The sequence below is a fragment of the Eumetopias jubatus genome, unplaced genomic scaffold, assembly GCF_037043125.1.
Source record: "Eumetopias jubatus isolate StellerSeaLion01/CBP00866 unplaced genomic scaffold, mEumJub1_p1.0 scaffold_4, whole genome shotgun sequence".
In the NCBI taxonomy this organism is placed as follows: domain Eukaryota; kingdom Metazoa; phylum Chordata; class Mammalia; order Carnivora; family Otariidae; genus Eumetopias; species Eumetopias jubatus.
In genome coordinates this window covers 75312097-75326927 of record NW_028274810.1, presented here as the reverse complement: position 1 = coordinate 75326927, position 14831 = coordinate 75312097, and the positions used below count along the sequence as shown (strand labels likewise).

Here is a 14831-nt window from a genome sequence, read left to right as displayed (position 1 = left end):
CCCAGGCTAGCCTGTGGAAGTCTGAATGGTCAGCAGGATCTGGGACAGCGGCCCCCTGGAGGGTGTTACAGGCACCCCTGATTAGCTATGGAGTTTTGGGGCAAGTACCTCAACTCTCTCCAAGCTTTAGTTTTCCCCCTTGGAAAAGGCGGGGCTGAGGTTTATATGAGAGAATGCACATAACTCCGCACAAGCTGGGAAACTGTATGCTCTTGGTGACGAGGGGGATGCTGACTGACTCCACAGGCACAGCCCTGCAGTGTGTCTGGCCTGCCTCCATGTGCCGGTGTTACCTTCAGTCCCTGCGTCTGTCTCTTGGGTAAGGATCACATCCGGAAGTTCATTGTCAGGGTTCCCTAAGGCCCTCTTTGGGAGTACCGTGAACGAGCGGCACAGCCTACCACACCCCAGTGTCCAGGAGTCTATGGAGAACAGAGTCCTGCTCTGGTTTGGCAGCCCTGACCCAGACTGCATCACGGGGACCGTGATGAGAACCTCACAGGGGTCAAGTGCAAAAGATGTTACCAATTAGTCACCAAGGTGGCACCAGCCAGGGTGAGAGCTGGTAGGGCCCTCAGAAGTCTCCTCATCTGAAACCCTCATGGCCACATGAGCCCAAAGAGGGGAAATGACCCACCCAAAGCCTCACAATAAATAGTTAGACTGACTAGCACCTCCACGTTGGCCTTGGTGTCAGAGGACTTGGTTTCAAACGCCTGCTTTGGTGCTTCCTGGGAGGCGACCTTACATGTCCTCATCTATCAAATGAGTTTGCTGTGAAGATTTAAAGACTGACTCTAATTCCTGTGGAGTAGTGCATGGGGCCTGCAGTGACACGACAGTGTCTGTTACACCTTCTCCTGCAGCCCCAGCAGAACTGAGGCTGTGTGGCGCTGGCCTGGAGTATCTGGCCCCAGGTTGGCGCAAGCTGGGCGAGCCTGCGTCTCTCCTCACCCCATGACGACGGTGACAAGGATGAACCCAGCCATGGAGGCTCTCAGAGCTGCTGACCCAACTACTGCTCTTCCTGCTTGGGCTTCGAGCAGCTTCCGCGCTCCCTGCTGTCTCGCTGCACCAGAGCACAGCCCTCTGAGGGCAGAGAACGGACTCCACACTGCTTCCCAGTGGGCATCTGGCAGCCAGCCTACTTTTTAGGGACTGCTGGAATCAGAAGAACTCTTGGGGATCACCTTGTCTACACACCTCCTTTAAGGATGAGGAAACTAGGGCCGAGAAAGGGGAGTGTTCTGTCGACTGATTAAAACCACACTGGCATCTATATTGGTTTTTATTTATAAACAAACTGACATAAAAGAAGTCCGGATGGCAGTGGGGCAGCTGTGCTGCTGACTTGCTTATAAAGGAAGCATCTGGACAGTGGAGAGGGTACAACCAGATTCCAGCCTGCAGACCCTTCCCTCCCATCCACCTGATGGCCTTCGTGGCCTAGAATCATGGGGCCTAACCTCCTTTGGCAGTAGTTCTGGCCAGGGCAAGGAGCTGTGGTGGGGGACAGTGTGGGGCAGGGGACTCCCATTCCCACAGATGAGGCCCGGGGCTGCAAAGGGTCCAGTGGAGGAAGAGGGGAAGGTGACAGGAACCCTCTCCTCCCCATGCTGAGTGATATGGTCAAGGCTTGAAGGATGTGTCCATCCCACAGAGAAAGTGCCCTCGGGTGATGTCCTTGGAAAGGGCCCATGCGTCTCTGGGACCAGGGCAGGGCAGTCTCTCTCCTCCTGAAACCCAGTGTCTGGAGTGAGAGGAGTATGAACTGGGGGGCTTGCCCTTGTGCCAGAAACAATAAACAATAAGAAAAGATTTTTTTTTTTTTTTAAAAAGGTAGAGGTTTGCACCATGAGTTTGGAGTCTGGAGCTCTTGTGAGGAGGGGGCAGGAGCTGCGGGGAAGTGGGGTGCCACACCAGGCCCAGCGGGTGGCAGGGGACTGGGCCCAAGGGTCAATTCAGGGCCCTATCCTCTGAGGCCTCAGGGGTCAGCCCCTTCCTCCATCACCTGAAAGGTGTTCAGTCTAAACGCCCAGTGGGAGGCCAACCAGGCTTGAGAAATAAATACAGAGGGACCTCAGAGCCGAGGCAGGGCTGAGGGGAAGAGCAGCGCCAGCCCTGGGCCCCACACTCTCCCCTCCTCAGTCCTTCATGGAAGGACGTATCACGGCAGAAGCGGGGAGCAGTGGTGGCTCCACACAGCCTCCCGAGTCCTGAGGTGGCCCGGAATCCACTGAGGCGCCGGCAGTGGGCTGCTTGGCACCCGCTTCCGGGGAGAAGAATGCTGAGCCCTTCCGGTGGACCCCTCAGGTGTCTAGGTTGCGTCTCCCGGTTCAGAACTTGCCCTGCTTCAGCCGGTCAATGTGGAAGGAGAGCTTGAGCGCGGGCCCCAGCTTCAGCCCCATGTACTTCATCATCATGTCACTGCGCAGCAGGAGCAGGGCCTTGCCGTCAATCTCCTGGGGGGCGGGGGGAGGGGCCGTCAGAGGCCTGGCTGGTCTGGCCACCAGGTTCTGAGCCACTAAAGCCTACCTGCTCCCCACAGCTTCTGTGGCCGCCGTCCACCAACATGTACTACCGAGCCCAGCAGGTGCTCTTCCCAGCACCCGTCCTGCTTTCCTTTCCCTGCTGCCTGAGGCGGTAGCCCCACCCTCCAACCACTGAGGTCCGGCTATGTTCCATCTCTTCCAATAAGCACACCCCCCCAATCATGTGCTCGTCCCCTCTCCCAGACTGGTTTATACTGATCCTCAACTGTTACCCCATAAATCATCTTCCTTCCTGAGTGGCCAGGGCCCCTCTGTGTGAGCCAGGCTCAGAATAGCTGTGAGATCTTTAGGCTTGACCCGAGAGCACCCCCAAACCCACCAGCATGAAAGACTGAAATGATCCATGAAAGGCAGCAGATCTGTTCTGAGTGCTCAAAGGGCAGAAGAGCACCAAGCAATAGGGGCTGCGGGGAAATGGGTTTGCACCCCAAATCAGGAGTATGGTCACCACAGGCGGATCAGAAACAGTGCCTGGCCACCCAGCCAAATGGTCACTTGAAGAGATGTTGGAGGTTCACAGAAGAGCAAGGACAAGACAGGGGGCTGATGCGGCTGAAGAGTAGGAGCCATCTGGCTGGGGACTCTACGTTGGGTTGAGGCCCCCGATTCTCAGGCCAAGGCAAGCAAATGGGAGAGCAAACACATCTAGGAAAAGAGAAGAGTCCTTCCCCTGGGCCCGAGCCCACCAGCCATGCACCCAGCAGGCATGTGACTGAGTCAGACCTACACTACAGGAGTGGGCTGAACTCAGTGCGCAACGAGGGCTGCTTGAGACCCAAGATTCTGTCTCTGTTTTCAGGATGTCTCCTGTGCTCAGTTTCAAGGGACCTTTAAGAGTCTACAAGTTTCGGAAGCAAGACTCCCCGTGGACATGGGAGAGGTCAGGAAGGGGCACCTACGTGTTTTCGAAAGAGGTCAGCATGGGGTCCAAGCTGAGGATCAGCTTCCCGGACAAACTGCATCACGTCCTCCACTGTCCATGAGGAGGGGTCCCGGCCACTCAGTCGAGAGGCATCCCGGCTTTCCAGGTATCGGTCCGACCCTGCAGGACAGGAGGGAACCTGCTATAACGGGTGGGGACTGGTTTGTCCCGCCCCACCACTCTCCTTGGTGTGTCCCCATGGCCCTACTGGTGAGGCTCACAGCAGTGCCAGAGCAGAGAACTGGAGGTGGCTGAGGGAGGGAAGGGTTCTTCCACAAAGGGATCAGGGTCTGAGACTCTTCTCAAGTCAAATCTTTGTTCTTTAAGAGTAGATCTGATTCTGGAGAGGGTCCGAAGAATTTCACAGTAAGGCTGTGGCTCTGCCTGGACCTGAGTCAGTGGTAACAATGAGTAAGGGGATGACACGGGTTCAGTGGGGGCCTGGGGGGCTTGCCCTCGTGCCAGAAACCATAAACAATAAGAAAAGATCTTTTTTTTTTTTTTTTAAAGGTAGAGGTTTGCACCATGAGTTTGGAGTCTGGAGGTCTTGTGAGGAGGTGGCAGGAGCTGTGGGGTAAGGCTGTTTTTGCCTTGGCTCTGGGGACCATTTCTAGAGAGACTCTGGGAGATGGGCAAGAATAGAGCCAAATCCTTGGGGTCTAGGGAGAAAAAAAGTGGTGGATAATACCCTGTACCTCTTCCACGGCCTGGAGAGAAGCTAACCTTGGGATAGCCTCATGCACAGAGGCAGAAAACAGTTTTGCCTGGGCTGCCAGGAATCTCAGTGTTAATTTAGTGCTCGGCTTAGAGCTTTTATCTCGATCTTGGCTCAAATACATTCCTCCCATTCCCCCTGTGGGACCTGGGCTCTCTGAAATCTGAACTCCTTACCGTGCACGGTCTAGAAGGTACTCTATCATCTGGCCCTGTCTCCCTTTGACCGAATCTCAACCCCTGCCCACACCCTTTCCTCACCATGCTCCAGACACACTAGCTTTCTTCCTGCTTCTTGAATAGGCTATGCTTTATTCTTTGACCTTCAATCTCCTCCGTTCTTTTCCCAGGGCTTTGCATATCTGATTCCTTCTCAATATTTATTTCAAATATCAATTCCTCAGAGACCTTCACTGACCTCCTATAAAAGTACTCCATTCCCCACAGAGCTACTCTCAATCTAATTACTCTCCCCTTTTCCCAGCACATATCACTACCTAAAATAATTTCATGTATTTATGTTTATTGTCTGTATTCTCCTATTTTCTGCCCTGCTATTTGCTTGTGATATTGTGGTTTTTAATAAGAAACATACATATGTGGTCTCTGTCAGGTTTCTGGCACAGAACTCCTAAAATTCTTGGAATTTCCCAAATGGTGAGAGAAATAAAGGGGTCTTTTGTTATCTATAACAAGCCCTTTTCAACCACACCTGAGTATGGTCAGGAGGTGACTTCTGGAAAGCCCCTGAGGATGGTGGCTGGTTGCCAACCTTCCTGGGAAGGAGAGTCTCCAATGACTTCATCAATCATGCCTATATAATAAAGGTTCCATAAAAAAACAAAAGGATGGGTTTTGGAGAGCCCCCGGCTGGTGAGCACACGGAGGTGTGGGGGGCGCGGCACCCCTGGACAGGGCGTGGAAGCCCGTGCCCACCCCCCCAGGCCTTGCCCTGGGCAGCTCTTCCATCTGGCTGTTCCTGAGTTACATCCTTTCGTAAAAAGCTGGTAACCTAGTAAGTGACCGTTTTCCTGAGGGAACCCGAGGAGGGGATCATGGGACCCTTGACTGCCAGCCAGTCAGAAGCACAGGTGACAACCCAGACCTTCGACTGTCACATCTGAAGTGGTGTGTGGGTGGGTGGGGGGGCAGGCTGGTGGGATGTGATGCTCTCTCCAGAGGGGGTCAGGATGGAGTAAGTTATCGGCCCCCCAGGGGGTGTGCCACAGTGGCTCGGGATGTGGAGGAGCCGCACGTCTGGTGTCCGGGTGAGGTCCTGTTGAGTAGAGTACTGGGCGTAGGGGAGACACCCCAGGAGGGGGGCAGGGTTTTCCTTTCACAGTCCCCAACACGCAAAAGATGCCTGGTCTGCTACAGATGTTCGAACAGGTTCGTTCACTGAATGAAGGACCACACACTAGTTACTTGTGTATTTTTCTGTCTCGAGGCAGGGACCTTGCCTTGCTCCTGTCTGTATGCTCACCACTCAGGAGATGCCAGGTGCACAGCCGAAGGGTGGGCTGAAACACACCTACAAAAGCAGAAGGGTGTACTCGTCAGCTATCTCTGGCAGAGGCTAAAAGTCTCCTCCATTTCCCTTCACCCTGGGTCCCAGGTCTAAAAGGTGAAGCACGCTTGGCTTGGCCTGGCCCTGCTCCTGGGGAAGAGACTCCAGCATGTTACACCTCAGACTTAGAGTTGGGCACTGACCAGATAAGGGGAGAAGTTGCTGGAGTAAGCAGGGTGCTTACAGCCACAGGAATTCCAATGGCTTTTTAGAGGCGCTGGCAGACAGGAAGTTGGAGAGGGCTCTGTGAGCCAGCCACTTCTCTGGGCCCTAACAGTCCAGCGTGACGCTGACAGAGAAACCAGCTGCTGGGACAATGGAGAGCAGAGAGAAGCTACACTCATGGGTGTGTCTCGGCCCATCTCAGCCACTTCCTTGACCCAGGGGAGCCAGGAATCAAACACATGCACGATGATATTTTATATGTCTATATCTACATATCCATTATATATCTAGATGTATCTATCTATATATATGTATTTATGAGTTTGTCAGCTTTCTTCTCTTAGAACACACACCCCAGGAGGGCAGGCGGCAGGTCGGGAGAGACACCTCTGAAATGGTGACACTTGAGCAAAGACCCTGACGCAGAAGAGTGACTGGCACGTGAAAGGTGAGACCAGGAGGCCGGCGTGCCAGAGAGGAGCGAACGAGGAGGGAGGGGCAGGGGACAGCATCTGAGAGGGGGGTGTGTGGCGGGGCGGGGGGCATGGGACAGAGGACCTCGTAGGCCACTGAAAAACCACTGACTTTCTGTGCAGTAGGTCCATTGTGAGCAGAGGAGTGACTTGAACCACTTTCCGGCAGAAAGAATCACTCTCAGAGTCTGTGTTGATAACAGACTTAGACTCTGGACGAGGGCAGAAGGGAGACCAGTCCGCTGCTATCATGGTCCAAGCAAGAGACGGCTGTGGCACACACCAGGTGGCAGTGTGAGCGTGGGGAAGGGGGGTCTAGCATGTGAACATTATAAAGGAAACCCCTCCCCCGTCAGCTTGTTTGCCCCTTAAAACAGCCCTTCTATTTTTAGCCCTTCAACTTTTAGACCTAGGACCCAGGGTGAAGGGAAATGGAGGAGATTTTTAGCCTTTGCCAGAGATAGCTGAAGAGTTCACCCTTCTGCTTTTGTAGGCATACAGACAGGAGCAACCAGCCATCTAAGGAAGTAGCATCATCTTCGGTTGAGAGATGAGGGAACTAAGGCCCAGAGAAGTGAGGTGACTTTCCCAGGATCACACAGCTAGGAAGAAGACAAGTTAGTGCCCTGAGTCTGACTTTTCCTATCTCTGTTTCTGCACACAGTCTATACCAAGACTCTCCCCCACCATCCCATGAGGGCAGCTGGTGGTTACTCCTCAAGGAAGGCGAGGGTCTCAGTCCGAGAATGACTAACGCAGGTGAGGCTCATCTAAGGCAGGAGGCCAGACTAACAAACTGATGCCCATTCATCCTCCATTAATGAAATGAGAGGACAGACTCAACAGCTGAATACTTTGAGTGAAACAATTCTAGTGCCAAACAGACAGAATCCTTCATAGCCCTATGAGGTTCTTCAGGATCAAAAGAGATTTAGACCAGGACCTGGCCAACAGACCCACGCATTCCAGAGGGAGAGAGGAGGTGCCCCGGAGACAACAGTGGCCCTGAGGCCAGTGCTGCGCGAGGCAGCAGTCAAGAAGCACTCCTAACAGAGAGGGCCTTGGGAGACAGGACAGGGACAGTAACGCCCTCATACCTGGGGAATGACTCAGCTTCCCAAGTGACCCCCTATCCCTGCTTCCATCTGAGCCTTGTCACACTCCTGTGAAAACCCCAGGCCAATATCACCACGCCCCCCGTGCACAAGGGGAGTGTGGGGGCCTGAATGGTGAGAGGAGACTCGAGGCAGGGAATCACCTCACAGCTCTGCCCAGACTCCAGAGCTCCCGACGCCCCACGCTGCCTTGCTGGGGTGAGGGCCAGGGAGGGGTATCCTGGTCTCTTCCTCCTGCTCTCCTCCTGCTCAGTCTCCCCGAAAACGGTCTCTCCCAAGGCCATCTCTCTCCACTGCAGGCCTTGTCAATGGACTCTTCTTCCCATTCCACACCCTGGGGCTGGGGGAGGCCATAGCATGCTGTGGAGGTGACATTCTCCTGTCTCTCCATGGCTGCTTTTAGGCCATTCTCCTATGAGGGCTCATGTTCCTCAGAGGCCAAATATGTCCCCAGCCATCTGCTCTTGCTGATCACCGTTGCCTACAGACCTCTGGGCTTCTACCCCTTGTTAAATGAAGACCGTGTGGTACGTCGGTCACTGCTTTGTGCTCCAGCCACGTCCTGTCATTACCCTCAGAGGCACACACCAGTCAGCCACCAGCCTCCAGGGACCTTCACCTCCACTCTACTTCAAATACTTCCTGCCAAGGCCACTGTCTGCTTCTTGCCATCACTTGGAACAAATCCGCTTCAGAAATGTAAACGTCCCTTTCTCTGACCACAACCTCCCATCTCAGCAACTGCCCTGGACGTAAGTCCACTAAACCCATCACCACACAGAGAGATTTAGCACATCAGACTTACAACCTCCCCCATCCTTCAGCCTTGCTTCTTCCCCGCCCTGCCCAAATCCAGTGCTGATGATCTAAACAGCTGTCCCCCCAGCTCCACAGCTCCTTCGCATGCTCCCCCGCCCCTGGCCCTCTTGCCCTTTTAGCTCAACAGAAAACTTTAATTCTCAGACAATCTTTTCTCACCCCACATCTAGGTTTCTGAGAACCACAGAAGAAAACCACGTCTCTTGCAGACTGGCAAACTAGTCTCCAAGCACAGCTGGGCCTTCTCCTCACTCCATTTCCCCATCTTCTCTTGACCAGTCCACTTTGGGAGCACCCCTGCGCCCTTCCCCTACTCGGCCCTCTCTCCTTTCACTCATGGCCACCGTCAATCTTCCCTCCAGTCTCAGAGAACAAGCCTTAAGATGGATCCATCTTTCTGTGCCCTTGGTCGTAACCCTTCCCACCACAGCCACACCTTACTCTCTCCTCTCCCCGATATTCTTCATCTCTTCTTCTTGGAAGGCTCAACTGTGTTTATCTGACGATAAACATGCCCAGTGTGCTCCTGCTCTTGAAGACCTTCTTTTGAAGGTCACTGGTTTTCTTTTTCTCAAACCCTCCCTGATAGCCCACCATGCACTCTGTCCTCATCACCCCCCACCTCCACTGAAGCTGCTCTTGCTGAGATCGTCAGTTACCCACTATTCACCACATCCCACGGACGGTCGTCAGTCCTCATTTTACCAAACCTCTGCTGTGCTGCACTCTCCTTAAAATACTCTCTCTAATCCTGGCCACCACAATACCAGATTCAGTTTTGCCTCACATCTGACCACTCCTTTGTCTCCTTCTGGGATCCTCTTCCTGTTCCCACCTCCTGAACTTTGTTGGTCCCCAGGACTCCATCTTTGGTCAATTGTTCTTTTCCTTCTACATATACACTCCTGGTCATTCAGCCTATAGCTTCAACTACCATCTATATGCTGATGACTCCCAAATGTTTATCTTCAGCTCAGTCCTCTTCCCTGAGAATCAGCCCTGCAGAGCCAGGGCCTGCTGGGTATCACCGAGATGGCCCAGGGTCTCCTTGCCCTTCTTTCTCTTCTATGGTTGGTCCCCTCTCTCAGCAAATGGTACTACCATCTCCCCTACCACTCCACCTAGAAACTGAGGAGACATTCCTGCTCCCTTCCCTCTCACAATCCTCAAATCTGATTAAATTTGCCTCATGAATATTTTTTTAACTGATTCACTCTTCTATAAACCTTCTACCACTATCCCAATCCAAGCCTTTATCTGTTCTGGTTTAGCCCACTCTACAACCTCCTAACTGGTCTCTCTGGTCTGTCCTTCCTCAGATGCATCCTCAACACAGTAGTCAATGATCTACTCAAAACACACACCTGTTTAGGTCTCACCTCTAATTAAAAGCCTTCAGCAGCTTCACAATGCCTGCAGGATCCACTCCAAACTCTATCATGGCATTTGGGTCATCTGTGAAATAGCCCCTGACCTTTCCAGGCTGTTCTGTTTGAAGTCCCAGTACGACATTTTATGTTCAGCAATAGCAAAGTCAGCAACAGCAAAGTACATGCAGTTCCATGCATACCATCTGTACCAGTTCTTATCTTTGCCCTTTTTCCTGCTGTGCTCTCTTCCTGGAGAGCTCTCCCTCCCCTATGATCCCTGATATTGCCACTCATATGGTCAAGCTTTTGAATTGCAGACAGGGTGTCACTTCCTCAAGGAAGCTTCCCCTGGACCCCAAGCTTGGGTTAGGTGTTCCTTCTTGCCGTTTTTATACCACCCAAAGCATATCTTTTCATACCACCCAAACCATCCAAGATGACGGTATACAATTAAGTGTTGAAGTGTTTCTCTCTCCCATAGGACTATGAGCTCCCTGTGGACAAGAAGTGATTGATTTTTGCCTCTGCATGCCAAACGTAGGTGGTGTTCAAATAAATGGCTAATAAAGAATGGGTGTGTCCTTCCCTGTCCCTTTGGCTCTAGGCCTTTGGCTCTCAGTTTCCACTATTCTCAAACCAATCCCAGAGCTTCATTTGCCTCTTGGGTGCCTAGCCAGACACAAATGTAAGTCTAGACCCCAGTCCAACTCCCAGGCAGGGGGCAAGCGGAGCTCACCAAGGAGGGAAGGAAAGAGTGAGGGAGGGTGGGAGAACTTGGGTAAGCTTACCCCCGGAGCACAGCCTCCTCACAGCTGAGGCGGTACCCATCGGGAGGCCACAGGATGGAACCAACGGCCGGTACCCGTGGGTTCGAAGGTTTTGGGAGCTGCTGACAAGGTTGGTGGGATTCAAGGTAGAGTCCATTGAGTCTGAGTGTGGCTCCAAAGACCGGGTCAGACTATTCCCCAGGACAAAGCTTTCACCTGGAAAAGAGTAAAACCGGAGTTAGAGCAGGAACTAGCCTGGAAGGACTGCCAGGGCGCTGGCCTCCCAGGTACCTATTCGGATCGAGCAAGAGGCAGCAAAACAGAGAGCCCTGGGCTGTGTCTCAGGAGGCCTGTGTACTAGTCATGGTTCTCGCTTTTACTAGGTGGCCTTGGTCAAGCCCAATGCCACTCTCTGGGCTTGGATCTCCTTAGAGACTCTTCCTTTTAGACTAGATAGTCTTTGAGGTTTCTTCTGGTCTGGATGTCTTTTGCTTTTTCTGGATAAGGAAAACCTTAAAACAAATAGAGCTATTTTAGGAAGAGGCTGCCTCCCTGTACACAAGATGCCAGCCCAGGATAAAGGAGTGCTGGAGAAGAGGTACACTTGCTTAGATGAGGATCCTTTAGAGGGTGACCCTCTAGCAGGACATTTCAGAAATGCTCTTCAGTGTCTGGCTAAAGGCCTGTCTCTGAAGGGTCTGCTCCTATGTTCCCTCCTTCCTTTCGTATTTGCCTCATTCAACAGAAACACCCCAAGGAAGCCGGGCTTGTACAGTGGTGAGAGCGGGGCCATGGACACCAGACTCGGAGTTAGAACTCGGCTCTGGCACTCAGTAGGCAAGGTGCTTCTCCAGGAACCACACTGTCCTCAGTTGGAACCCGGGATGCCCCTGTCTTCTGAGGCCCCACACCAGGCGGTCCCTGATAGAACACTCCAGAACCTGAAGCAGGCTCCCTCTCATGACTGGGCTCTGCCCACACCGGGTTAGTTCCCCAGCCCTGGTCATAGCATATCTGCCTGTGGAGGGCCTCTTGGCTCCTGGGCCACACCACCATCCTTCGCGGTTGTTCTTAGAGGTCGGCTGTTGAGGTAATGATGGGACTCACTTAGGGCCTATGATCAACACTACAGTGTTGTTGCACACTGTCTGGCACACAGTAAGACCTCTGTGGCCAGATGGTTTAGGATTTTAGGATTCCTTTCTTTTCTTTCAAGATTTTATTTATTTGACAGAGAGAGACACAGCGAGAGAAGGAACACAAACAGGGGGAGTGGGAGAGGGAGAATCAGGCTTCCTGCTGAGCAGGGAGCCTGATGTGGGGCTCGATCCTAGGACCCTGGGATCATGACCTGAGCCCAAGGCAGACGCTTAATGACTGAGCCACCCAGGTGCTCCTTAGGACTCCTTTCTAATACTCACCTGAACTTGCTTGGTAACCAAGGGCGTAAAGGCAAGTCTAGCAGGAGACAGCTACTGGCCCTTCTCTTAGGGAGTGGGACTGATGAAACCTTTCCCCAGAAACGGTTCTGAAGGGAGCAGCTCTGGGCACCTGAGCCACAGCCCACCCCTTTCTGCAGATGAGCTTTCAGATTCCTGTTTTCCAGGAGAGAGGACCAGAGCAGCGTCCCACTTTTGAGACAAGAACAGGCACTTGAGGCAGCAGACAGGAGGCCTGCGTTCTAGGCCTGGGCTCTTGCCTTTCACTAGGTGTTTGATCCCAGGCAAGTTGTCTGTTTTCTCAGCACCAGCTCCCTCATCTGTAAAATGGGGGAAAAAATCACCCTCTGTCTTGCTGAGAACATCACATGCGAAGATGGAATGGGATGGACTTTACCAGGTGGGGAAGTTGTCATTTTATTTTTTCTTCACTCAGAGTTAGAGGGCAAACCCAAGTCCTCGCAATAACTCAAGAAAAAGCTGAAATCTAGTTTCTGCATGCACTGGCAGGGCGACCTCACCTTTCTAGGCCATCATTTTACCTGGCAAGCACTAGGGATAGTACCCGCTTGCCTCACCTGAGCTCACAGACGTGAAGAATAACTATGACAGCACCAGGGGCTCCCCGGCTGCTGATGCAAGTCAGCGTGTCTTCCCCTCAGTGATGCTAGGAAAGGCAGCTGAGACAGGGAATCTGAGTTGAGGGGCCTGGCACTCTGGATGGGTGGCACTGGGACTGGCAATGGCATCCCATCTCTCCTCAGGAGATGTAGCATCATGCCCAGCGCTGCAGCAGGTCCTAGAGCCCTCACAGCCCATCAGACAAGGCCCGGGCTGCTTCAGTAAGACAAGGGCAGTGTGGGAGACTGCAGTGCTTTCCCGCTGGGCTCCATGGCGCTCCTGGGGCCTCCGCAGGGAGGCCAAGTGAGTAGGGCTCCTGGCCTCATCCCAGCTTTAGCAGAACAGCTCTGGTTTTCACTTCCATACCCCAGAGTTTTCATATAATCTTACCTTTGCAACAAGGAGGTCTGCTGCTAAAACAAAAGAAATTTTGCAACTACTGGCCCAGGGGTCAGAAGTTAGGGCTGAAAGACTTGAGTTCTATTTCTGGCAAGACCACTGGTCAGTGATCACTGCCTTTTTTCTGGGATTCAGTTTGGCAGTCTATAAAAAGATGTTTGACCTCACACTTAAACATCAATTTAAATGAAATTTGCTGTGGATGTGCTAGAGACATGAGAGCAGTCAGCATGAGAGGGAGCTCATTCCTTCATTGAACACACATTTGTGTACTTGCTACTATGCCAGGAAGGGGTCTGCAGAGGTTAACAGACAGGTAAGGACATTTCCTTACCCACTGATTTTCAGTGAGAAGCAGATTTTCTCTGAGTATCACCTTGCAAGGCTACTTTAAAAACTAGAGTTCCCAGGGGAGGATGGCTAGACTGGTGGGGAGAAGTCTAGAAATCACGCAAAGGAGAAAAAGCCTGGGAATGTACAGTCTGGAGAAAAGTCGGGGGAGACAAATACCCTAAGGGCAGTCATGGGAAAGGAAGAGAACTGGATCATAGATTGGGTCTTTTGAAAGGCAGAGAGTAAAACAGAGGGCAGGAGTTATAAGAAGACAGATTTTGGCTCAAAAGGGAGGGCATTTTAACAATCAGAAGTGTCCAACAAAATCGACTGTCATTGGGAGTACTTAAGCAGAAGTCAGATGACCACCCTTGTCTGTTGGGCTAGACACTAGATTACCTCTAGAGTACTTTCCACTTCTGAGATTCAAGGACTCTGCACTCACAACCATGCTTTCCCCTTCCTGGGGTGAAATGAATGAAGAAAACTAGTCTATGTAACTAAGAAAATTCTTCCGCCAACACAGGACCCAGAGACTACCACAGTTCTTATGTATGCTTAAGTCTGTCTCATTAAAAAAAAATCCTTCTCTGAACTACATGTCCCACATCCTCTACTACACTTTCATTCAACAAATATTGTTAAATACTTGCTATATGACAGGGTGATGGATACTGAGAATGAGGAAAAAACCAGATATTGTCCCTCCCCTCATGGAATAACTAATCTAGTGGGAAGGATGACAAGTACAAGATTATAAAAAATGAGAAGCTACTGCAAAAATTACTAAGCAAAGGAATAGGGTATTAAGACAGAAAATAACAAAAGGAGTAGTAGATGAGGAGACCTTGCGAAGTGTCTCTGACAACTTGATGTTTAAAAGCTGTGGTCTGAAGAAGAGTCCAAGTGGAGGTGTGCTAGACAATGTGCTTGGTTTTAGGGTTCACTGGTGGCCCTAATGAATCCCAAGCATTACCTAAACATTCAGTCTCTAAGAAAAATTGCAAAGGACAGGAGCATGACCCAGTATGCCCCCTCACCCACAGAGAATTCTGTGGGAAGAACCAAAGAGCTGACTTGGCTTGGGTAGAACCTAATCATGGAAAAGGATCTGCTGTAGGTCCCCTGGTGCAATGGCTAAGTGCTGCTGTCTGGTCGCTTGCAGAAAGATCCTGAGGTAGAAAACAGCTAGGAGTATTTGGGGAAATGAGGAAAAACAGTGTAGCTAAAATGTACAGAAGGAAGAGATGAGTTTGGAGAGGTAGACAAGGACCAGATCATGCAGAATACCGCAAAAACACGTGGCTTTTCTAAGAAAGCCTCTACAGAGTTTTAGGTGGGGGAGCGCCATAATCTCATTTATGTCCGAAGAATACCATTTGGACTCTTAAGTAGAAAATGGAGCAGAGAGAAACAAGAGAGGTAGTAAGGAGACCAGGTAGGCCAGAAAGGACCTCTCAGGCCAGGAGAGAGAGGATAATGGCAAAGGCAGTAGAGATGATTTGATGGACATGGATTCAGGATACATTTTGGATTTCCACTGCCAGCTAAGGTGGAGTAGCAGGGACTAGATAT

At 51.7% G+C, this 14831-nt stretch overlaps 1 protein-coding gene across 10 annotated transcripts in view; it reads right to left on the bottom strand.

Moving 5' to 3' along the window:
* Positions 1-1270: 1270 nt before the first annotated feature.
* The window catches only part of SCMH1 (Scm polycomb group protein homolog 1), a 183551-nt gene continuing 169990 nt past the window's right edge, over positions 1271-14831 (bottom strand). For all 10 annotated transcript variants that reach the window (XM_028123371.2, XM_028123373.2, XM_028123364.2 and 7 more), the window contains 3 exons: positions 10486-10680; positions 3452-3594; positions 1271-2462 (listed from right to left, as the gene is read on the bottom strand). In XM_028123371.2, coding sequence (XP_027979172.1) covers positions 2337-2462; positions 3452-3594; positions 10486-10680 — 464 coding nt within the window. In that variant the 3' untranslated portion in view covers positions 1271-2336. The remainder of the gene's footprint in view (positions 2463-3451; positions 3595-10485; positions 10681-14831) is intronic.